Source organism: Chanos chanos, chromosome 14, assembly GCF_902362185.1.
Source record: "Chanos chanos chromosome 14, fChaCha1.1, whole genome shotgun sequence".
Lineage (NCBI taxonomy): Eukaryota > Metazoa > Chordata > Actinopteri > Gonorynchiformes > Chanidae > Chanos > Chanos chanos.
In genome coordinates, this window is record NC_044508.1 from 16,187,923 (window position 1) to 16,214,184 (window position 26,262).

The 26,262-nt window shown below is 42.3% G+C and overlaps 1 protein-coding gene across 1 annotated transcript in view; it reads right to left on the reverse strand.

The window, feature by feature from the left end:
- Positions 1-24,841, reverse strand: part of LOC115827355 (arf-GAP with coiled-coil, ANK repeat and PH domain-containing protein 2) — a 33,791-nt gene extending 8,950 nt beyond the window's left edge. The window contains exons 1-12 of the mRNA XM_030791161.1: positions 24,538-24,841; positions 14,814-14,871; positions 13,062-13,181; positions 12,554-12,607; positions 11,490-11,548; positions 11,117-11,300; positions 9,904-9,948; positions 9,693-9,788; positions 7,170-7,244; positions 2,324-2,436; positions 1,609-1,660; positions 469-569 (exon numbers count right to left, since the gene is read on the reverse strand). Coding sequence (XP_030647021.1) covers positions 469-569; positions 1,609-1,660; positions 2,324-2,436; positions 7,170-7,244; positions 9,693-9,788; positions 9,904-9,948; positions 11,117-11,300; positions 11,490-11,548; positions 12,554-12,607; positions 13,062-13,181; positions 14,814-14,871; positions 24,538-24,590 — 1,010 coding nt within the window. The 5' untranslated portion in view covers positions 24,591-24,841. The remainder of the gene's footprint in view (positions 1-468; positions 570-1,608; positions 1,661-2,323; positions 2,437-7,169; positions 7,245-9,692; positions 9,789-9,903; positions 9,949-11,116; positions 11,301-11,489; positions 11,549-12,553; positions 12,608-13,061; positions 13,182-14,813; positions 14,872-24,537) is intronic.
- Between the last annotated feature and the right edge of the window lie 1,421 nt (positions 24,842-26,262).

A 26,262-nucleotide genomic window follows, 5' to 3' on the forward strand; every position in this document is an offset into this window, starting at 1 on the left:
TCACACACACACACACACACACACACACACACACACACACACACGGTCAGCCTGTCTCTCTGGCCCACAGATCTACAAACATTTAATGTTCTCTTCAAAAGGCATATTGTACACAAATTCCATAGCAAAGATGATTATTATCCTTTTATTATTATGATTATTATTATGATTATTATTATTATGCTGTTACTATATTTTGTAGCACGAGTTCTCCAGTTTGGTCAATGGCTCTTTTATAGTTTTCTCTCTCCTCAGCTACTCATTGGATAGGAAAAAACTGACAGGGATTCTAGACATAATGGCTTGAGTTATGTACACGTGGTAGAGAGACCACTCAGCTGAAGAATAAGCACTTTTAATAACACTTCCCATTGACTACTTAATCTACCACTCACAAAGTGGCTTTCCTTTCCAAAATGGCACTTAGCTCTGAGATCCCTTCTTCAAACGCTGACAGGTTCTACTCACTTTGTTGGTGAGACAACTTCAAAGCAAAAGCGGCGTTCGATGTCCTCGCAGTGTTTGACCGTGCACAGTCGCAGGTCCTCCACCACCACCGTGGGGACATCCTAGAGAACGGGGACCAAGTGAAGACGCTTCATACAAAGGTTTGACACACTGAAGACTTGCTATAAAACATAAGCTAAAAACAGCTAAAAAAAAAAAATATATCACCAGACGGTGCATAAAGTGTGCTGTCTGAGGCTTCAGTGGTATGTACTGCAAATCGTCTGTGGGTTTTATCCTACGCTGACCTCTATCAGAATGTTCTTTCTCCTAATTTTACTCTCCTGTTTCAAGTTTAGGTCCCTGATGTTGGCTTTCAAATCTACCAGCGGAACCGCTCCTCCATACACTGGGTCACTTAATTAAGACCTACGTCCCCGCGTTTGGTGATTCCACCACCCCACAGCAGAAAGACAATGACTGGACTCTCTGCACGTGTGGTCCCTCAGCGGTGGAACGAGCTGCCCGACTCCATCCGCTCTGCCGACCCCCTCGCAAGCTTCAAGACTCACCTTTTATGTGAAACCCCTAGCTCCACAAACCACTAACTAAAATCACCTTTCTATACTCGACCCCTACCTACTATCCTGATGACTCTCTTCTCTGATGCACAGTGCATCACTCCATGATGAGTACTGCATGGCTCTTCTGCCTATTCTGACCTATGAGCACTGGCTCTTTTTACCATGCAGATTAACCTAGCACTTAACTGCAATACTTGGCACGCTATAGTTTATATCACTTGTAGGTCACTGTATCATTTTCCTTAAACTTACTTGTGTGTGTATCTAGCCTTGATAATGAACTTAGCAGTCGCACTTATGCAACAATAAGCTCCTCAATGGCTATTTGCTTGGTTTTGTACTCTGCCTGTCTTGTAAGGATAAAAGCATATGCAAAGTGAATTCATGCAAATGTAAACGTATTTTAACATTCACTGATTTGACTTTAAAAACCCAAACTCCTCAGGGGTCTCTTACAAATGCAGAAGGTGTCTTTGACTTTCAGTCAAAATGTAGAAAAACTAAGCAGGTGAAATAAGCAAGGTGTACAGGGTCTGTGTACATTTTATGTGTGTCTTATGAAACACACACAGCTTACCTTAAACTTCTTCTGGTAAACTAGCTGATTGTTTTGAATTGAGAACCAGCGTCTATGAAGAAATCGCAATTATGAAAAACACATAGTACCACCGTCAATGCTGCTACATGTTATCATATCACAAAATTTAAATATCAGTCATTAAATACTGCTTACTTAACACACGTCAGTAGTAGTAGTAGAATATTTACAAACTATCTGACTCAATTCAAAGACATGAGATCTGATTCTGATGGAACTGCACGCTACCTTTCAATGTAGCTAACATTTTTGACAATTATTGTAAAGTTTTTATTACATACATGAATGTACTTCTTTATTTATTTCTGTAAAATGCCTGGGAGCTGGGATGAAGGACACTGTTCCCATATTGTTGCCCAGACAAGACTGTCTAAACAGTCAGCGTTGTGTTTATTGATGGCAGGGGACACGGTGCCCGGACAGGGCTGTTTAACGAGTCAGCAGAATACTCCATGTCCCTTTAGTGATGGCAGCAGACAGTACGCAATTACCGCCTAATCTGCAAGAGCTTTATACCATCATCTGACTGACAGACATTTCACACCAGACAGGTATTCAATGTCATAGTAACAGAGTTGGTACTCTGAGTTATGGAAAATTCTGTTCTCAGGTCCCCTTCACAGAGTGTGTACTACGTATGACCTCTGTGATGTTGGAGGGGTCGGTCCGCTGTTAAATAAGATCTTTTACTGACCTATTCCACGTTTTGAAGGCATTGCTGGCCCTCTTGAACAGATAGCCCTCCATGACAATTCCATTGTCTGCGTCCACATTGTACTCCAGCTTGGTGTCGTCATTCGAAAAGTCCTGACAAAAAAAAAAACAAACAAAAGAAAAAAAAAAAAAACAAAAACAAAAAAAAAACCCAGATAAATAAATAAAGGGGAACTCAGTGATAAACACAGAAATCATAAAAAGTCTTTTATTCTTTGCACCATGTACATATGACAATTCATTCAAACTCTCGTGATAGAACATACCAACCCTGATTCTCATTATATGACAGAGCATCCACTGGGTTAGAATCACAGGGGCCTTTGCCAAACACAGTTCAAACAGATCTAACCATGTTCCCCATGAGCACTGACAGACTAACTGAAGGAGATGTAATGCAAGTTGACTGGATTTACTTAAGAGAACTCAGAACCTAAGGAGCAGGGTTAGTATTTGATGAGAGATTTGAGGGGTTGGTCAAGACCAGTTAACACTACCTGTGAGCTAAGCCAGCAGCCAACGCCTGTGCATTGGACTCAACAGCATGGGTGTGAATTATACATAGTGATACGGTGCTTTCTGGCAACAGCCACGGCTTGGCTGTGAAGTCACGTTCTTTCATAATATAGACATCACCATGGCTTCCTCAAGATGTAACACAAGCGATGCAGTGGCGCGTGTCAGAGAGTCATGCTCTGGAAGAGGTCGCCTTCTCGCAGCTTCTGCCCTGAACAACTGACACCTGTAAGCCTATCACCTGTCACCTGACTCCTGTGGTTCTGCTGGGTTTCTTTTTCGTTTGTCACACTTTCCTTAGTGCGCTGTTTGGGTCACCAGACACCAGTCACTAGAAACCGGTCACTAAGATGCACATCATCTTACAGTCTGAGCGTATACCTGGGCTCCTATTGCTTCTCCTGTGGTGTGTAAGCGTAAGACTTGTACTCTACAACCATGCCATGCCCATATGATGTCAACATGTGAGAAGAGTAAACAGAACTGAATGTGAATGATGGTTTAGGCCAAGCAATCTTGCAGGAGAAACATATTTAAGGTTTACTCCGTATGAATCAGACACGGCTCTGATGGACCAGACAGCTCAATAGCAGGACAAACATAATAAAAACATCGTGAGGTACTATCATACAGATCAAAAACCACATTTACAGGACCGCGCAGTAAACCTATAAAATCGCGCGGTGCAGAGTGGGTAGAGGGGTAGAAGTGAGCGTTAGCATCGGAGCTGGCCTGTGCGTTAGTGTATTTGCGGCGTTTGCGTGAACGGGCCAGAACTCTGCCGGCATTGCTTCGCTGTCTCTCTCGCTGTGTTTACAGGGCTGAGCTGGAATGAGGTGGCGCAGTCTCTCAGGCAGATTAGGTTCTTAGAGGTCTGAAACCTGAGCACACTCATGCAGGATCCCATGTGTTCCCTCACCAGCCTTTTCCACCACCGCTCATGACTCAAAGCCTTGTGTATTTTGGGCAGTGGCAGAATGCGCGTTTGAGGCTCTTGCCAGAACAGACAAAGGCCGGAGTTTCCGTGCCCACGCACACGGTTTCCTAAAGCTCCAGAGGTATTACATGCACACCGCGCGGCTGCGACAAGACTTTTCATTGGAGGCCTACGCTCCCGTGTAGACGACTGGTTTTATTTCAGCCGAGAACAATGAGCTACAATGGAAAATTGGTCGATGGAAAGAACTCTCACTATCTTCTCCACAATAGGTCAGCAGCAAACGTCCATGCAACTTTAATGAACATAGAAGGTCGATCCAAAATCAGCAAACAGAGGTGGAGGTGTGTTACCTACAGTTTATGTTTTTTGATAGACACATTTATGATGAATGCGTATCATACAATAAATTTGTGAGAAACATAATTGGATCTCAGACACCAACCTAAAACACTGAGACCATGAATAAAGCCATGCTATGGCTACACTGGTAGGATGTTGTTTTCAAAACAAAAGAGGAACCACAACATCACGATGATCAAATGGAAGATGGAAAACTGGGACCACTGCATTTTCAACAAGCATTTCAGAGAAACAAGCAGACAGACAAACAGCGAAGAAGGCCACTACATACAGAGGTAGACCTCCAAGTGTGAAAACAGCGAGCATCAAGTAATGTGTTGTTCTCTGGTGCCTCCTGAAATTCATAGCGGATAAAGGAAACCCTTCAAAATTGAAGAATATGACACGCTCCTGACCCCGCCTATCACCTTAGACAGTGGAAACACATATATACATATGTACTGTTTGCAGGCAAGCACTGGGAATCTATAAATACAACTCTGAATTCTAGTACGTTCATGGACAGTTGATACTCTCAAAATAACAACACAACAAATCCAGGGTAACCTAAATAATTTCCCAAAGTTTAAAAGTATTAAACTTCTCCAAAATCACGTACCCTTCCATAATGAAAACAGTAACAGCAGACATGCTAAAAACTCACCAGATACCACACATAGTGAAACCGGCTGAATATCTTCATGCCTGAGTGATGTGACTGAGTGAGTGTGTTTCTCTCAGAAGCAATGCTAGTGTCTACAAACGGCATGCGTTTCCATGTCAGGCTTGTTAGTGGCGCGGTATCTCAGCGGCCATCTCCTGCTTGCACACAAGCTGTTCTCTTTTTCATGTATATGTGTGCATGTGTGTGTGTTTAGAGAATGAGGACAACATCAGTTTATGTCACCGCTGACTGGTGCAAGCTCCTCCCTTCTGCAAAGCCCCAGTGCCAAGAGAAGGTCACAGGAATGTGTGTGTGTGTGTGTGTGTGTGTGTGTGTGTGTGTGTGTGAGTGTGTGTGTGTGTGTGTGCACGCCTGGTGGACGGCTAGCTGGTCTTTCTGTGGCTTGTAGCTTCGGAAAACCAAACCACAGTGGAGTAGCTTCTGTATTAATCATTTATATTACGCGTGCATTAACGACATATTCTGTTCCTCTTCACTGTGTGTATTTTCCTCCAGTGTGTCAATTCAGCTCAGAGTAGTTACCAAAAGCCTTTAACTCTATAGCTTCACAACAGAACTACAACAAAACACGGACGATTACTCAGCAAGTTTCAGCCTGGTTTACATTATAATAGTAGAGTGATAGCAGAACAAATGAACACACTGTATAGGCTCTAATTCTACAAGGGAATGAGAATGAAATGCAACCGCAGATGCAGTTCTGTTACAAAAGATTTGTGTTTGGCACAAATTACGGTCCTAATTATCATAATAAGTGCAAGAAACAAACATAGTGTTGGCATCAGTCAATACTAGTCTGGAGCCTCCTTCCCAGCCAAATAAGAGGTGACCTTTCATCACCGCACCTATACTGTCTGATGAGTTCGACCTGGGCTAACTTTCAGTGGGAATAAAGTGCTGAAACATAAGGACAGAAGAGAAGAGGAAAGACTTACCTGCAGAGCAGCCTTGGAAGAGAGGGGAGAAAAGAAGAGTGATCAGGTTAGAACTGCTGATACATACAGCAAGAGAGAGAGAGAAAGTGAGTGAGTGAGAGAGAGGGAGAGAGAGAGAGAGAGAGAGAGAGAGAGAGAGAGAATGGGAGGGAGAAAAAGAAAACATAAAAATAGAATGCTGCTCCAAAGGGGGGGAGGGAAGGTAAGGGGGGGGGGCGCAAATGGAGGAGGAGGAGGAGGGTAAAAGGACAGAGGCGACACACTGCATGCAATCTCTCAAGGACGAATGGTCATTGGCACAAACTGGTGAGAAAGATTCGTCGGGTGCCCGCCTTACTGGGTACATTGTAGCGAAGCAATGTGTCTTTGTCTAAAACATGTGTGCCTACTCCTAACCCCCGCCCTTTCCAGTCACATGATACAATTTTATCTTTGCTCAGTGACCCTTCACGAGACGTCACGGCTCGGATGCCGCCGCGCCGGGGAAACTTCCGGCGAAGGTAGGGAATTTTATCCCCTCTACCCAGGCAGGGTGAATTAAACACACGCCCGGGAAAGTTCGCCTTTAATTGAGCTTTTGGGAGGTCAGGAACCCTGCAGCCCACGGCAGGAGAGCTATCACTGCTCTGTAACTGAGCAGGAAGGGCCCGGCTTGTAAGCAATAGCTTCCGCCCCCTTGTCTGAATAATACATGAGGGTGACAGCACGGTGTTTGGTTACAGTTTTCCAGCAGCTCTCGCTCTGTAGGGGGGACAGAGACGCTACTAGAGAACTGTAGTCAGACTTGCTGATTAAACTTCATTGCCTGTTGAATAAAACATGAGAGGCACGCGGGAACGGCATGCGCCGGTAATGGGTATCGTCAGTCACCTACAAATCTGTCCGCTAAACGCCAGGGATGTCCCTGTTTCATGAGTCATCCAGGTGGCAGTAGGGAGCAGTTTTCTTACATTAGCTTGGGCAGCGTATGTTTTAATATGCGTGTGTGTGTGCTTAAGAGCAAAGTCCACGTTCACAGGGAGCTGGAGAGGACTGAGCTTTATGGGTGTGTTTGTGGGTCTCTGAAGGCTGGAATGAGAAGGTGGAGTGGTCCTGAGAGGAGAGGGCTGAGACAGAAGAGGAGGGACGTCTTAACTTGTCAACATTTAGGTAATACAGTCAGGACTAACTTACCTAAAAAACAGACCTGACTGAATGTGTGTGTGTGTGTGTGTGTGTGTGTGTGTGTGGGCGTGGCCCATTTTAGTGGTATGTAGTATGTTATGCAGGTGAAAGCTCACGCGGCAGATGGACACAGTCATGAGACTGAACTGGCCCTGTGCCGGACTGAGAGCAGCACAGTGTGTGTGTGTGTCTGTGTGTGCGCGCGTGCATGTGGGCGCATTGAAGAAAAGGCAGAAAAGCTCTGTACCTTTTGCTGAATTGTGGAGTGCTTCAGTTCCATATCCCTCTTCTCTTTTGCTGCATCCACCACCAGCTGGTCCAACTACAAAACGACAGAATTTTAGAACAGTGCATGTGTGTGTGTGTCTGTGTGTGTGTGTGCACGCGTATTGGTATCTTTGTTGTGATCCAAATCTTATCCTTGCCGCTCTCATGCTTTGTTAAACACATTTGTTCCAGGTAGGCCCGGCATACTGCCAAACATTAAGCCACAAGTTTACAGAACATATCCTTGGCCTGCTTCATATGTAATGTTTAGCCACATTGAGCCCGTGTTACTGTTTAACACAGGCTATTTCTACAGCACTCAGCAAAGAAAGATCTATTACCATGCAAATTACACAGGGCCTGAACCTCACCGGTTCAACGAGTGAAGTCAAATTAGAAAATGCATCTTACATCTTGAAAATCTTGTGGGAGTTTTTCTGAGACAGGTTTGAATAGAGGAGAAATATCACATGAAGAATATTTTCTTTGCGACTATTATCTGCAAGTCAAACAAATAAATCAACATGGTCTAATTTTTCCCAAGAGCACGACAATTGTACCAGCACTTCAATGGAAAACAATTCTTTAAACACCACTGTGTCTGAACATTCATCTCAAATGTGCTATAGCATGGTCCAGAACTCCCCATCCAGCCAATAAAAGTGCCCAAAACTCCTCATCCAGCCAATAAAAGGGCCCAGACCTCTCCACCCAGCCAATAAAAGTACCGTGCAGATAAACAAACGTCCCAAAGCTCGATTAGTTTGGTCTGCTATGCTTTATGGTGTGTTAAATGAGACTGGGAGAGACTAATTTCAGTGAGCCTACACTTCCACAGGCTACAGAGAACTGCTCAAAAAACATATCTTTCACGATCTTGCATCACAACCCAAGCTCTTCAAAACCAACATCTTCTTTTTAAAAATATCACACGACATCACACGAGAACTGCACAACCTGAACCGTACATCATGTCTTAACTTACAAAAATATCACTGGCATTTTCAAAGTCCCCATTTGTCTATGGTTCACATTTAAAGGCGAGTAAAAACACATATTTTGGGTAGATTGTAGTGTTTGGTTTTGACAGGAAGTAGGCAGGCAGCTGTGCTTGTGATAAGATCAGATGGGAAATGTTTTCCTCTCTCTGTGTCAGAAACACACCAAATTTCCACCGCACGCCAAGGAAGGCTCCATTTCATATGACGACGTCTGGTCACTTTTAATCCCTCGTGAGTATTCATCACTGGCACACTCACCAACTCTCCACTTTGCCCTACGCTACAGATGCCCAGAACACGAAACGCGTGAAAACCAGAGAACGGAAAAGGCAGATCATTTTCAACATAAACATGCAAAAGAAATGGACGCGGACCTCACACAGCGTGTCCTATTAACAATTCCTCTGCACCATGTCTGTGTAAACCACTTGCTGTGCATTATGCTAAAGCTGAAACAACTTCAGTTAACCGTAGGAAAAAAAAAAATCAAATCCTTACATCAATACCTTAATACAGTCCATGACTGATGCTGTCAAACTAGCCGTAGTCTACAAAAGCACCGACTTAAAACTATGAGTCGCACACCACCTAAGTCAAGTTCTTCGATAAATATTGTTTCACGAAAGCGGACTAACGAGTGTAAACTTTCACAAAGGAAAACTGATAAGAGAGTAAGGCTCTGATGATGTTCTAGGGTGCAGAGTTTAAGACACAAAGGAAAACTGATAGTAAACTGAGAGTAAGGCTCTGTCGATGTTCAAGGGTGCAGAGTTTAAGACACAGACCTGCTGACAGCTCCTCCATGCCTCCCTGCACAGTCTCTCCACTTTCTTCAGCCTCATGATAGAGGATGGAGGACGTTACACCATGACAAATCCCAAAACCTTCTACTCCTCCTCAGCGGTGCAGCTCCTTCTGCTCTGGTCCTCAAAGACTAATACGCTCCAGCTCCTAGTCACGGTGTCCAACTCCCACTCTGGGATTACCCTGCCAACCCACCTTCCTCTTTCCAACTCAAGCCAGTTTCTCATGAAGCCCTTCCCAAAGCCCAGAGGAAGCCAGGCATTATCTCGCTATAACAATAACAGGCCGAAAATGAAAGTGCAGGAGCCTTGTCGGCGACCTGACTCTCCTAGACCCTTACTGGTCCCAGTCTAAAGCAGCAGGCAGCAGTTCAGTGACTGGGAGAAATGGGTGTCTACTTGCTTATATTTGCTGGTGTGTGCTAAATCAAGCATGTGGACGCTGGAGTCGTAAATAAATTAGCGTTCTGTTAAAGCCAACAGACATATCAAAATATTAGCTCTAGCTACCAGCAAAGGCCGGCAATTCGGTTTTAAATACTTTTGATGCAAAATCGTTATGCACAGGCTCTGAAATTATCTAAAAGGACGAATGGTTTGACCGAGATAATATTTTTGAGGAGATGAGAACAGTAAGAGCCGGTCAGCGGCCAGCCTCGTTATGTGGGAACGGTACGGTGGGAATATGAGGACACTGACCTGTCCCCCAAGCTGTTTCATGAGGGGCTGCAGTTCGCTGAACAGGTCATAGCCTTGATGGAAGAACGTCAGATGGGCATACATGAACGACAGCATCTAGAGAGGAAAGGGAAAGATATTCCAGAGAGAAACAAAGATATAGGAGACTTCAGCCGTGGTCAGAGAGGACAACGAACAGATATGTTTGAGTTTGGGTTTAATACACACTTACTGATTTGAGGATCTCTGATCTTCTCTTGGACTGGAGTACATTGATCTGAGGAAAGGAACAGTATCTGATGAGACTGTGAGTGGAATGAACCCATGAAGCATTCTTATCTCACTGTACCCATATTTTTAAAACTCTGTCTGCATCATGAATCACCACTGAGATAATAAAATGGGTGGCGACGATTATGTGCTCTCAACAAATAAAAAGAAAGCACGTTCTAATGTAAGACACACACAGTCATAGTAAAAAAAAAAAAAAAAAAAACAAGGCTCTCGACTCCAGACTCCAATTTCCTATTCTTTGCAATCTTATGAGGCAGCTTGAGGTCGGGAAAATCCAAGGGTATTTCATATTAATAACAATTCTGAAACAACAAACTTGCTCTCCTTAAAGCATGGCAAGAAGCCTGAAAATACAGTTACTGACTGTTCAAAAAGGCATCTATATTAACGAATACAGACACCACAGAATCTACAAGATACAGCTACAGTCACACCTTCTATTTTTACACTAACTGGAAAGGTGCTATTGTCTCTTTGGACCACCAGGGGGTGATCTGTTCTGTTTCGGACACAGAGGAACCTTCTGAGGTCGTCTTCAGTCGAAACGTGACAACAGCCGGAAAGGCCAAAAGACAAACTCTTTTGACAACATGCATTAATTTTGAAGGGCCTGGAGAATAAGGTCAACTTGGGATAATTAACTTAAAAGGCGGATTAGCTATTTAGCAGCCTGCTGTAAATTCATCCGCATTTCCTAACAAGGACAAAGGAACAGACACTGGTCAGAACGCGAAAAAGAACACATCCATCCATATTTAAGAGCCCTTGATGCAAATTATGCTTTTGCATGATGTACAGGAAGCCCTGTCACAGCAGACTCTCCTTCTTCCTCTTCTATAGTCATGCAACTGTGAGTCATTGGACTAGGCGGTCAACCACACGGATCCAGAAAAGAAATGCCCTGGACATTGTGGTATGGCAAAAGCTTGCGCAAGAGGTCGAACATAACTGAGTTTACCCTTCAACATGTAACGGTCTGGCAATATCACACTTAACGTTATCAAAGTTGGCTTGGGTAGTCAGGTATCTGAGGGTGACTTGCGGTCTCTTATCTTTGAGATTTGTATACAAAGAACGTCACCAGGGTTTGATTTCACTGTTGCACTTTGAATCGGCCTGGCCCGGCGCTAGGCGCTTCGATTGGCTCTCACCTGAAGGACGTAGTCTAAGACGATATGACGGAAGCATTTGCGCGTGGCTGTTAAGATGTTGGTGGCCTCCTCTACCTCGTGCGGTTTGTTGCGTGGGGCCTGTGCATTTTTAGTAAGAGCTGCTTCTTTCTCCTCGCTCACTTTATCAAACTGCTTCTTAGCCTCCTTGAATTTACGCAGATCCCTGTCAATGTGTGTGAGAGAGAGAGAGAATTATGAGAAGAGTGAATGTGAATTACTCTCAATGAATTGACAACAAATGTAAACATTCCGCTTAAAATGTGTTAACTGAGATGAATCTGAATGGCAATTCAACAAACAAGGTTGATTTTGAAAAGTCTGTTGAAGGAATCCACTGTTTCAACATACTTACTCCTTCATAAACGTCTGAAGCTGTGACTTGATTGATCGCTGGGCTTGGTCAAACAAAATCTAAAGACAGAGAACATACAAGAACCTTTTCTTACTACAACTGTGAACCAGGGAACTTCACATTTACAGTTTTATAATTATCGGAGACATCTGTAGGCTCATTCAGAAATGGCAAACTTTGGTTTAATGACTCATTGCACACCCTTGCAACCATAAAGGACAACACAAAAAAACATTAAAACTGGTCAAGAAAGTATGTAGGGTACGCTTGCTTAGTCACAGTCTTTACCAAAAGCCAAAATGATCTGAGAGGGAGTTTTTTTTTTTTTTTAAAGAGGTTTAGTGCTGATGGAAATCTAACAATACAGCCCAGTGTGACTGAGATGACAGATATAATGACAAACACACAGATCTGTGCTTTAAGTCATGTGCTTGGTTCCACTCAATAAGAGCTTAAACCGCATAATCAGCTGATCTTATCACAGGCCACAGTGGTGACTCACAGCTCTCCTCTATAAACCCTGAGTTTCCAGAGTAACCAACCAGGAAACTGGACCAAAAGGCCACTGACGCTTCAAAGTACTTCGACGGCCACACATAAATACACGAGAATACTTTTCAGCAAAATTCCTGACAGTTTATAATTTTCTCATAAATCGTTCGTAATTATTGAAAATTGTATTCCCAGTTCATCATGCCAAATTTCAAACACCAAGAAGAAAGGTAAAAAAATCACAGATAAACAAAATTGCCACTATATTTGTAAAATAACCTCTTATTTTTACTTTTATTATCATAATGTGTGATTAGATACATGGCTTTGGGAGTCTAATCCTTCTACCTCCACACAAAGAGATGTCAAAAAACACATGCAATAAATAAAAGACAGAGCTCAAATACAAAACAGAGAAATGGACACATCCTCTTTTTGCCTCTTATCACAGTTAAAAAAAAAACGCCCACACACAAGCATGTACATATGCACAACCAACAAAATCACATATGTGTACACACACGCGCACACACACACACACACCCACACAGCTTAGTACCCTATTTTCTTACTGTGTGATAGTTGATCATCTCCTGCAGACTCTCTGCAAACTTGCAAAGGCTCGACTGTAAAAACAAACAAACAAAAAAACATAGACAACATTAACACAGCATATGTGATGTGGGCAACATGGGCTAAATATGGACTGTTTGATCACACAGACCCTAAGGTCTCTTTTGTGACGCTAGATCTGGACTGAAGGAAACACTCTCGTGTGCTCTACTAGTTCTCATATACCAGCCACAATGGTCCTCACACAGAGACACAATGGAGATCCAGAACAAGGCATTCTTTCTCGATATATGCAAAAGGCTGAGCCGAAGCCTCTGGAGAGATGTCGTTAAGGAAATACAAAAAATTCCAGCAGGAATGCTGGTCTCCACGGCTGAGTGTGCGTGAAATACGTCTTCGAAAACAAAACGCGTGTGAAGGACATACTGAATTAGCAATACAACACTAAAAATAAAAATAAAATAACAATAAAAACGGGTCCACAGGTAACCGGACCAGCTTACTCACCTCAATAACTTCATCTTTATTTGACTGTTGTGCTAGCTCTCTGATGCCAGTCACAAACTGCTTGGTGGCCGTGTTATATGCCTTTCCAGCATCTATCATGCCAATACATAGCTTCACCAACTACAGACAAGAGAGACAGAGAGAGAGAGAAAGACAGACAGAGAGACAGACAGAGAAAGAGAGACAGACAGAGAGAGAAAGGGGGGCGGGGTGTCAAGAACCTGAATAACTCATAAAGCTTGATTACTGTATTAGCTTAGCCATTGCTCTACTTCATTCCCAGTTTAACAGACTGGCTCACAGCAATCAGCTCTGAATTTAAGGCTGAAGTGTACTGTAACAATAATCCGGTTTACATCAAATACTCTTCAACCCAAATGAATTTTCTGCTATATGAATGAAATCACAGATATAAAAAAAAAATGTTAAAGGTTACATAACTCCATGAAATTAAAACAAAAAAAAGGAAAAAAACCCCCCAAAAAACCCAGAATCTTTCACACATGTGCATCCCACATAGTCTCAGTGGGATTTGAGGCATTTTCTGTGGTTGACCTGAATACACAGGCAACTGTGGTGCTATCCAAACAGTGATGACACCACTTCCCTGTATTCAGAGATACTGTGTCAGGTTCCACTACAACATTAACAACGTTACCTGTGACATTTACTTAATGCAACAGCGCGACCAATAATAACCACAGTTACCTGATACATTATAGATGTACCACAAATGTTTTGGCAAGTCACTACCATGACAGGTTTTACGCTGGCTAAACATTCCAAAGGCTTCAATAAAACCGCTGCCTGACTCACATTTGAGAGTTAGCTGGTGAAATCTGCTGTGATCATGAACGAACGAACAGTTTCAACTCAAAGAGGATCTGTGAAAGTTCACTGTGTAGAATGGCTCATGTCTGTAGAGTCTCCTATCACAGCACTGCATGGCTGAGAATAAACCCAAGGAACAGGGTCAATCTCTCTGTGAATTACTGAGCTTGTTCATTATTCCTCTAAGCTAAATAATACTTCCTTGTTTGTCTTGAATATGTGAACACAATCAATACACAGTAAAGAGCGTTCAGGAACATTGCTGCTAAAATCGACCTGACTCTTATTTGACTCTGAGATTGATTGTCTTTCAAACTTTTTTGAATTCATTTCTCTTGCAATATTGCTCTGAGAGCTTTTCATATTGGTGGAGTAAGCAGGGTGTTATCTTAAGCTTTGGCTGTGTGGGTGGGAGGTGTCGTGTGCGTATGAAGAGTGGGCCCTGGTTTCTAAGAAAAGCTACCGTCTTAAACCCGAGAACCCCCCTTCCCTCCCTCCCTTTCTCCCAGCACTGTTGAGCATATCCTTCCGTGGGGGGGGGGGGGGGGGGGGGGGGGTGGCTGAAGAGGGGTGACACTAGCACATGGCATGAGTCACTAGCCCACAGGGAGGGACTGCACAGCAGACCTCTGAACAATGCGCAACGTAGAACGGAACCAACCACACAGTACTATGGTCACCACACCCTCCTGCCCCACTCCTGCTCTATGCTGCAAGGAGAGTAAACCAGGCCAGGGAGAAGGTTATATATGGAGGTTGTCAGGGGCAACCACAACCAGGAAATGGTTCCAAATGCTAAGATTCTGGAATGCTTGCAGCAGCACTAGTAGTAAAAGTAATACATAGTTGTAGTAGTAGTTGTAGTAATAATAGTTGTGTGAATCACACTATTTCCACCTCCTTTCTCTGTCCTGAGCTTACCTTGTCTAGTTTGGTCTCCAGCTCGCAAACGTCACTCTCCACCTCCTCTATTGTGGCCCTGTGGGATCGGAGGAGAAAGGGAGAGTTATACAGAGGACCTCTGAGTGAACAAGACTGCAGTCAAGTATATGGAGATCTACGCGGACAAATATGAATAGGGAACCTATGAGGTCAAACCAGCAGCATATCTCATGGATAACATAGAATAACTACATTTATTGTTAAGCCATCAACTCACATTTCATATCAGTGTACAAACTTGATACATATGCCAACACTTATAACACTATTAGAGAGTGACTATTAGTTACCAGATAGTGCACGATGGATCATTTCCAGGAGTGAGAAATGTCTAGGGATACAGTGATAGGGGTCCTTTGAGAGGACAATTTGAAACCGTGTCATTAAACAGGTGCCTTTGCTTAGTTAATGAGTTGGATGTGTTTTACGAGGATGCTAACTGATGCTTGTAAACCATGGTTGGAAAAGAATAGAAGAGCCTTCTGTAATTGCCATATAACTGTATGATTTAATATGCTATTGTTAATATGCACTTATAACATGTTCATTCATAATCTGTGAACTCGCTGGCAGGCACCCACACAGAGGCTGAGCGCTCTGACGGTAGAGTCTTTTAAAGCTGGCATATCTGAGGCCTTGGTCGTTGGGTAATGTGCCATGCAAACGCCAGCTCCAGCCACAGTCACAGCAAAGGCCTTGATGCCCAGCTTCAGTCTCCTCACAGTATCTGATCACCTGGCCAAACTGTTCATATCCGCTTTTCAAAGTGATCTGTGTCTGATAAGCGTGTTTGCATTAACCACGCATATGAAACGGTGTGCGCGCATGACTGAGGAGAGATCGCTACAGTGCACGGAGCTCTTTTCCAGCCGCTCGGACGAATGCTCCAGACAGCGCTAACGCGCCCGAGAACAAGATTACTGTTCCTGCTTTTGGTGAGAGGTCAGCAACGCCTTGCCTGAATTTTGAGGCTGAGGCAAAGGAGAGGGTGATGGAGCTGGGAAACCACAGCTGCACAACAGGGCTCAACGCTATCTCAGTCTCAGGGAGGTGTGGATGATGATGATGATGATGATGAGAAGAGTATAAAGATGCTGTGTTGCAAAAGAAATGGAAACTGTGATAATGAAAAACGTGAACAAAACCAAATATTTCTCCCCTTCACAGGTGTAGTGTGAAAAGCAAAAAACACACGGCGTTGTGTCTTTTCACTGTTGAGTTGGTGCACTTTTGTACGTGATACAAAGCCTGATTCCTAGCGATGCATCCTGTGCGCAGTCATAAAAGCATAAAACTGGAATTGTTCACTCTTCACAAAACCTGTGACTCCGACCCCGACTCCTAACTTATGGTACCACCGACTCCGGCTCCTCTATTTGTAATTACATTTATTTCCTATACTGACAGACAGCACACAACAAACAAGGCATTTCATCACTGCCAACGTGAATCATCAGGCTACTTTTCAGCACCCCAGCCTGTTAAAATTTGGGTTTAAAGGCTATAGCTACGCCATCATGGCATTTATTAGCGAAGTTAGTGCCATTGAGCAATATTAGACATAAGACTTACAAAATTTAAAAAGAATAAAAGAGGCTGATGCCCTCCACTGCAAGTCATTCTATACGCTAAGCACATAAACTGTCATATCATCTCTTTCAGCTCCAGAGACTGGCCGTCAGAATACACACATCGTAAGAAATGTGGATGATCATTTGTGCAAGCAGGCCATTTACTAGGCCATGGCTAACTTGCATTGAAAGTGGATACGGTTAAAAGTGTCTGCTTGTTCACTTAAGATTTGAGTTGAAAGGATGCAACTTTTTTTGGCTGTTTACACTACCAAAAAAAACATTTCAATCAGTTTCACACGAGAGAGGATTCTGGCTCACTTTTATCTGTAGTTTGAAGAAAGCCAGATATAAGGGGGGAAAAAGGGAAGAAGCAGCAGAAGAAAATGGATTCGGCTGGATTTTGGATTTGGGGTTTGAACATTGTCTTTTTTTTTTTTTTTAAATCAAAATCAATATAACTCAATTAGTTAAAAACCAACAAATAATTAACAAATGTTTTTTTGTGTGTTGTTGGGCATGTAATACAGATTCTCAAGACATTATCTAATGATTTGTGAACACTTACAACTTTCAGTGGTAAAAAAATACCCACTACAAGCTCATCAAAAACTCTGCTGTAATTATTACCACGATATATTGTTTCTGCTATATATAACTGTGAAAAAACCCCCACAATGTATTGATCATAACTTATTAACATTTGTAGGTGTTGGGACAGGCATTAACAAACAGTTTATACTATTAAGTTGGTTAATGATTTATTAATGAGAAGTTATTGTAAAGTGTTACCAAATCATGTGTCATATGAGTGAAAGAGAAGTGAAAACCAAGGCAAAGGACACACACTCATTAAGAGACACACCCATGCACATGCAAACTGAGTTTGAGAGGAAACGGAGAGATCTTGTACGGTGATGCCACAGGCTTGTGACATTCCGCCCCGGAAAGGTGACAAAACAGAGCACGCCCCCTTCACTGACAGTGGCACACGTCACGCCTCACCAAGGCTGAGGATGAATCCCGACTGTATCTCGCCTGACGCTCCACTGAACAGGCGACCGGACTTGGCTTTACATCCTGAACGTCTCTTTCTCTGTCACACACTCTGACTGACCATACATCCTGGCATTGCTAGGATGCCACTGGTGAATATTTTGGTCATTCTGACCTCCTGGATAAACAAGGGCACAGCTGAGCATGCCAGCAGCTCTAGGAAAACAAATCTCTGTGAACACCCAGTCTTCCTAAAGCTTAGGAACAACATACATTAAGAAAGTTCAATCCCACTAGAGCTATTCTCACCCCTGGAGTATGCATCTCACCAGGTATAATCAGAGCAGCATCTTTAATATGTAAGAACACACTCACACTTCTGACATTTAAAAAATGAATAAAGAAATAAAAAAAACCCCACAAAGCACAACTTTACAATTCAAAAGCATCTTTAAAATAGCTCCAAAAGACCACTGTCACCTTAAGTCAAGTTTCCTAAATTGTTAATCTGATTAAAGTGTGACTCTGTTTCTGATTAAAGTAATGAGAAAGCAGACAGTGGAACATGCGGTAACCGAGAGCGGGCTAGACAGAGGGAGTGGTTAGGGATTACTTTCTGGTCGCTGTGGCTGAGTTTTTATGAGCTGGGTTGTGGTGGAGGACCGAGCGAGAACTGGGTGTAATCGGTGTGGAAATGTGGGTTGACTGTACGGGGGTAATAAGATGTTGAGATTAAAGCGACAGTGAGCTGACCGGCTGGAGGCCCGCCCATTGGGTGTCGCCACGGCCACCACCAGGCCTCACCGCCTCACATCTGGCGTCTGCTGCAGGGCATAAGCTTCAAGTCATTCATTATCGCCTGGACGACGCTCAGGGTAACTGTTTCTTAAAGCATGCAGTCAACCTCAAATCACTGTTTCGTTTCAGTCATTCCTCTGATTTCTAATACCTAACAACAAAGGCTGCTTCATGTGAACTGGTGAAACAACATTTTTGTTTGGTTTCTCTTTTCCTGTGAAACTCTAGAGTAGATATAGAGTGGACTTGCAAAAATGCTGACAGCGTACAAGTAAGGAAGGGCCTCAAGCTTGTGAAAACTAGGCCGTTCCCTCACTGTTGCAATCTTGGAGCACGTCCAGCACATGTCTGAGTAATGAGCAGAACAAGGAGAGAAGGAGAGAAGGAGAGAGAGAGAGAGAGAGAGAGAGAGATTGAGAGAGAGAGATATCCACTAATGAGAGAACTTCACATGAAGGTCCAAACATACTTAGCTGTTAACATTCAGCTGGTGCCTTTACAAAGACACCTGGTCATGGGGGGGTACTGTAAATACACACACAGGCTCTGAGATAAAGAAAATATTGCTAAACTATTATCTATTTTGTTTGCAACACTACATGAGATAGCTATCCTTTTTGTTCACATATGCATACAACAGCAAATTCAGGGGTTTCAAGCCAAGGTTGAAGGAGATAGACCATTCTACATGAGCTTTCAACTTTATGGCTTGATCAGTGGAAAGCACGGTTAGAAACCCTTTTAAGAAACGTCCTCACATTCAATAGGCTGAGCGTCGGAAATGACAGATAGTAGAAGTATGTCGCTCATGCTACAAGATGTAAAGCAGTCTAAGCCTACTCAGGGCCACAGTAAAACCGTGACTGGAAATATGATTCAGCAATACAAAGTTAAATTACCCGAAGACAGTATTAGGCAATACGTAGACTACTGTAATATGTATGAGGTGTTGCCAATGGTGACAGATATGACAATGTCTCCTGCTAAGAACTCAGAGGTTCCTGCTAAGAACCCCGGGTCATTTATTGCTATGTCTTGGGGGCAAGGGGCACTAATTTTCAACGTGTAAGCAACATGAAATGCTGAGGGAAACAACCCTAGTTTTCGCTGACTTGAGCGAAGGCTGATATTTTAAGCACATGCAATATGGTGGCCAAATTCCCGTTTCTCAAGGCAAAACACTGCGGGACTGAAAAATCTTCATTTCAAAGACAAATGCAGCAAACGAATAAAGCTATATGGGAAAACCATATTCCCAATAAAATTCCACTCATCACCACACGACAGATTATCACAATACGCAGGAAGTTTGGAAAGAATGATATTGAGGGCTGTTTTCCGAACACCAAGGTCTTCATTTTTTTTTTTTTTTTTGGTTCTGTTTTTAAATTTAGAAACAGGAAACTGCAAACAAACAGGCTATGTCTTCTGTCATTTTCCATATTTAGTAGCACAACAATAAAGCAACCAAAGCAGATGAGGTACTCATATAAGCAGAATCACAGTAGACAAAGCTTGCTTTGTGGGGCAGACAAAGCCATAACAGATGCACATTCTCACTGCAAAAAAAAAAAACCCATTCCCTCTTAATAAGCAAGTGATAATACTTTGTGTTAAAAGAATTCACCATAAGACGTCACAAGTTTATGAGAACGTCTATTGAGCTTCTTCGTCTGGCCTTAAATCTACTCTGTAAAAACAGAAACAGCCTATTCTCTTACTAAACAATAACATCTAAAGACTCCAGAAGCAGCTTCAATTGCCATTACCACTATCACTGTTGTCAAAACATCATTTGACACTTGAGTCAAAACACTGATTCCCGCAGATCCACCGAAGACCGTGATAAGTTGAGTTGCTGACTGATTAGAACCTTACATACAGCCTGATGCAGCTGTGTGATATTTCTCCAAGCATCCTGACCAAGTTCAGATATCTATCTTAAAACAACACTGTATACCAGCCAAAACAGCAGCCGGATAGTGTGCGTGTCTATGTGTGTGCACAGTGGAGGCCGAATCAGGTGCAAATGTATGAAGGGTTTCCAGCGTTTTCACATGCAGAACGAGTGGATCGGATAACAGTCCAATGGTTTGTTTTTGCTTCCTGTTAGACCAGGTCTCTCTCCAAGCTGTACATATTCCATTTGAATGAATACTTCAGAGAAACAGAGAGAGATGAAGACAGCTGACAGACGTCAGTCACGTGCAGAATGTGATGAACCTCATGCCGTCGTCTTAAAAGGTCAGCTCTGACAGAGAATAGCGTTAAAATTACACTCATGCACAAAGGCAGGGCGAGTGGGGGTGTGTCTTCAGCTTCTGTCATGGTTTCATTCACTGTGAGAGTCAAGACAGGGAGACATGCCTCAACTGTTCTCCGTCAAACCAGCAGGACCCAGTCCCGACAAAAAGGAAAATAACTGGTCAGAGCAAACCAACAGGAACTTCTGAAACCCTCCCCATAACTCAGCTGAGCACCTGAAAACTATCTAAGCTTAGTAATGGTCTTGTATTTTGGAGCAAAAAAACTCATTTTGGTTCAAGTGGTAGACACGCAACTAAAGACTCAAACGGGGCTGGCCTATATTTACATTAGGAGTGGGAGTTGAGCTAAAATTCTCCATGTGAATTGCTGGATACAATGGCACATGACTCAGGCCCCAGGAGCCACATCAATGAGTCTGAGGACTTCAGAGAGAAGAGGGATAAACAGAACTCTCCTAGTGGGGACAAAACAACCCACAATGCAGAGGGACCCCCCCGCCCCCCCCCATTTCACTGGAGACAAACTACTTCAAGCTCCCGCAGGGCAGACAAACATTGTACTAAGATAATAAGTCATACCATTCATGAGTCGTTGCCAAGAGGACGTGGGTGAGGATGTGTTTGCATAACTAATCAGTATGGAGGACTAGAGTAATGGTATTAAAGTAAGTGTGCATACATGTCCCAAACACTAAACTACACGTTCTAATCCGTCTGCAACACTGCGAGACTTTATATTAGAGTCATCAAGGCTGATTCAGCCAAGATCTGGACATTGTCTCATGCTAGCTGGCTGCGGCCCAAAAGGAGATGCAGTTTAAGAGGGTTCGTCACGCTTTGTGCAACCGAGTCCAATGTGAGCTCCCCGCATGGTCATCTAAGGCGGCAATCTCCGACGGACCGCTTCAGAAACCTGACACTGAAATCAAACGCCGATCTCGGCGAAATCAAAGGACAATCTACGTGAGATGGCAGAAAGTATGAAAGACAGAATCCCACACGGACCTAAAATGGCTGAGAGTGAGCTGATGATCTTTTAGATCTTATGTCAGGACTAGCCAATCAGAATGATGTGGGGAGATCTGAGGTGGTCCAGTGAAACCTGATTCTTGGCCAGACCCCTCTGATGTGACAGTCTTCCTGCCATTGTTATGGAGATGCATGATGTTGATACAGAGGGGGTTCCCGGTGAAGTGAAACACAGGCATGAACGCAAACACTTTAAGGGAAAACACAGAATGATGTTTTGGGAAATAACATCACTGAGCGAGGTGAGGTCATCTTCAAAATGAAATGAGATTGGCCTTATCTGTATCATCCATGTAAGTCAAGTATCAAAGACCGCACTTGAGAGAATGAAACATGACAATATTATGCTTATCACCATATTTACAACCACGTTTTCCAGCCAGCTGGAAAACCATCCAAATTGTCCTATACAAACTGTGCTTTTTAGTTCAATAATTCAGACTTTCATCAAAAAAAAAAAAAAAAAAAAAAAAAAGAGAGAGAGAGAGAGAGAGTTCCTAGTATCATGTGATCCCTGGCTGAATGCTTGTTCTCTGTTTATGAAACACTTCCTGTGTGGTCATCTTCAACACTAATACAAGCCAGAGTTCCATGGCCTGGGAATAAGGGATAATGACAGTGAAATTGTAGGAGAAGCTGCACGAGCTATTTACAGCACATTAAACGAAGCAAAACAGATCATTTAAGCTCCAGCTTTCAACCTGAATCATACATTTATTCAACAGAGACAAAGTTTGGACTTCAGCTGTGGGTCGGCTGCTGGGGAGAGGGTTTCATCCTGCTTTCAGATGCTGAAGATCATGTTGACTTTTCACTGCGTCAGCTGAGGGGCCGAGTAAATTGTAGCAACAATCTAAGGGCTATTAAACAATGACATCATATGGAAAGCTGCCAACCATGGCCTCTGCATCATCTCTATCGACACAGATGCACAGTCTCGAAAAGGGGTAACGGAGAGATGATCTACAAGAGACAGTATGGAACATTAAGCTCAGGTAAAGCTAAAAAATGAAGACGCCTCTATTTCATGACCATAATATAAGCAGCTTCATTAAAGCTGATGCGGAAGGTAAAAGGAGGGAGAAAACAGGTTTATTTAATAGTCAGACAAACATGGTACTTTTAAGCAACAAACTGGATGCAGTTTTTAAATTGCATTCTGAGATAAGAAGAAACAATGTATAAAGCTGACTTCTCTTTAGTAAATTTAGCACTCACATGTCATGGATTCACAAAAGAGTGCCTCTTCTTGAATTTGTTTCACAAGTTGGAAAATGATCTCAGTCAAAGAATCTGAGCTACTTTACATTTGGAAAGAGCCCAAATGATCAGTTTAATATGTTATATATTCAGTTGTCTCTTGTCAGAAAAAAAGAAATTCTCCTCACTCAGGGGGGCAGTAAATTCATTGGCAGTGAGTTTTAAGAGTGCACTCAAATGGAAGCAGATGTCAAAAGACAGAGCCCTTCCATTCTAGTCATGGGGGCCAGTTTTCATCCCCAGTTCTTTCCCTCTCCCACTATGGAGCCAAACCAAACAAAACAGATGGAAAAAAAAAAAAAAGAAGATTGAAAAAGTACCAATCAAACTGGAAAATTTTGCTGCTGGGATGCCTTTCACAAACATTAACATCGAGGAAGCTTCACTAGCTCCTGGGGTCAGATCATTTTTACATGCAAAAACTCTCAAATTCAGCCTTCTCTGATCTCTGAGTTCAAGCACATTTTAAAACTCTTCTCACACTCACACATAAACACATACAGAGACCAGCCCTTTTGATCTGGGCGCTTGAAGGAGTTATTTATACCAAATACCCATACAGACCTCATATATTTACACCAATATATCACATTAACATACAATACAATGTTGCCTACCATTTTAATTTTGTAATATGTAGTTAAGTAAAGTGAGAACTGCCAATGATAGCCATACAGTGTATGGCAAAAACATGTTAGTTTGTTTATATACATATATAAAGAGAGAAAGATTGTTAGTTTCATTTTAGGAGTGAGCTTTTTATCATGATTTTATCTCATAATTTATTGGCTGAGCATTATAAATTTCACATGCTTCCAGAAGCAGGACCATCATGGGAAGACGTCATCTCATCTCCTGCTTTCTGGGGCTTTTTGGCTTTTCCCATCCTTGATACTTAAGGAAATGCTTTCAGAAAAAAAAGGCTCTTTCCATGTTTCCTGCAAACAACTTTCTAACATCTGCTCCTCGTTTTGTTGGAGAGGATGTTGCTGTGCACTAGAGAGAGAGAGGAGGAGAAAATAGGGAGGGGGCACTCTTCCACACAAAGCTAAGAGAAGCCCTTGACTCCAGAGTGCACAAATACATTTCCTATGTGTGAATTTTACACTGGAATAGCCTAAAATAATCAATGGCAACGATCTTCGGTATATTTAATTCGATCTTCCTAACTGAATTATTTCTTTAGTTTTTCCCGATTTGTTTTCCCCAACTAAAATCGTTAGGACAGACAAGAAAAATAAACCGAAAGAGTCTATCTGCTTCCTCTACGTATCACATGTCTAAAACCGTCTCTCAGCACTTTAACACGCATCCCCTGCCCAACAAAGACACCATCTGCTCCAAGACAGCAAACAAAGCAAGTTTACGATTTGGTAATCTAAGGACTAGGGACTATGATCTTTCATTTTTTAAGGTTATTTTAAAGCACTTGGCAATATAGTGCTCCATGAGACCATAATTACAATAGGTATGTTTGCACAGTTTACACATGACAATTCACTGGGTGGCCAAAAGACAGCAACCGATGGAAGTTTTGACAGCCATAAGTCTGTGAACACGTTATAATACAGTGACAGCACGTGAAAATTAGTTAATATTTCATTACGCAGCAAACAAGAAAGTCTTGGCTGAAAATTGTCCAAATGAACTTCATTTGATACTGCTTGCATCTTCAGTACTATGTTTTTACTTTAAGGCATAAACTCTGTTTGCATTAGTTCGCGACAAAATAACTAAGTTAGTTGATGTTAACTACAGGAAGGTAAAAACAAAGTGACCCACCTGAATCTTGGAGAGTCTTTGAGGCATTCCTCAAAATCAACCGTTATCTTCATCTTCCTTTAAAACGCAATACCACAGGATTAAAGAACGCGGATTAGTTAGCTGTTTCTTGAGGCAATCCGAACTCAAACAGCTTGCTAGCTTACTTGGCTCTTCAGCCAGCAATACTCTCAGCTAACCAGCAGGTCTCAACACGGCTAGCAAGCTAGCCAACTGCTGGCTAGAGAATTATATGAGTTTACAGTCCCAAAGTATCATTAAAATTGTTGACTCCTATAAAAGCAACGCCAAAAAGGGTACTGAAGTTACACAAAATGAAGCGCTGAAATGTAACACAAACTGAACTGGCCAGGTCACACCAACCAGTGGGAGGAGAGGGTATTTTTTTTCTATACGTAACCAGTATTACCGAATTAGCAAATAGTGATCTCAGGCTCCCTGACGCACAAACTGAATGTCACAAGGAAAAACCAATCGAGTAGTCCTATTCATGAGGAGGCTGGGATGTCCGCTCTTTGATCCAATGATTTTGTCCTGGTGAGTTTTTGCAAACGTGTCTGGAAATGCAGGTCTGAAATCAGAAATTGCAAATCCATATTTCAACATTAGACGTCGTATTTTCGCTTGAGTATTTCAGAACATCGAAGTTTAGGTCTGCACTTAATGTGTCACATATAACAATTTGTAGTTGCGTGTCTTATGTACTAGAATATACTGACCATATACTGTTCGGTTTTTTAAAAATCAGCTCAACATTTGTGGTTGAGTTGTTTAATTGTCAACTGCACAGGTGAACGTGTCAAGGTACCCAGTTTCAGTTTTAGCAAATAAACCTTTATTTAACAGAGCAGCATGATATTTCAAAATGCACGACCACTCGTGTAATCCAAACAATTCCCCAAACTGAGATGATTGTCCATCCGTTTAGTGTAGACTGCTGCCATCTACTGACAAAAAACGCCAGTCTTCAGTCTTCATACGTGCTTCAAATGACATCTCCCTTCAGTATGAAAAGATGTTAAGTTCCAAAAAATAAATGAAAAAGACGAACTTCAGTCTTAAAATCGAATTCAGTTTTGGGAGGGATGCACATAATCTGTGCTTAACAGCAATATCGAGGAGGCATGAAATTAGACTGTTTTTTTAACTATTGTTTCAAATCCATATCAACATCTTTTAATAATGACTTGCACAAAAATCTTGCAGTAAAGAAAATACAAACTTAAAATGGGTTTAAAAAGAAGAGGATAATATCCCAATCAAACAGGAAAAAAAATATTTTATGAGGGCAGTGCATAAGTCATAAATGCCATTCAGGGAACTTACAGAGCTAAGAAATCACAGAATGATGATGAAGACGTTGATTTGGTGAAAGCATTCCAGCCAGGGAACAGGGATTTTGTTAATGCATACAGATACACTAGGTGGCCATGTAGTCACATTTCTCTTACTCATTGAAATAACCAGAATACTGGCAAAGATGTCATCAGGGAACAATAAATCTGACAGTGATTGTTTTTTGAAGCTACTGATTTACTTCATTTGAGTTCTTTCCAGAAACTTTATGGGTAACTGTCAACCGATTGGAATTATTCATCATTACATTATCAGACATCTTTCAACAGTCATCAGTAGTATTACACACTCTTTTACACTCACATTTTTTGGTAAAAATAATAGAAAACAGATCTTTTTGAGACAAATGTCAGTGCACATGACTCCTAT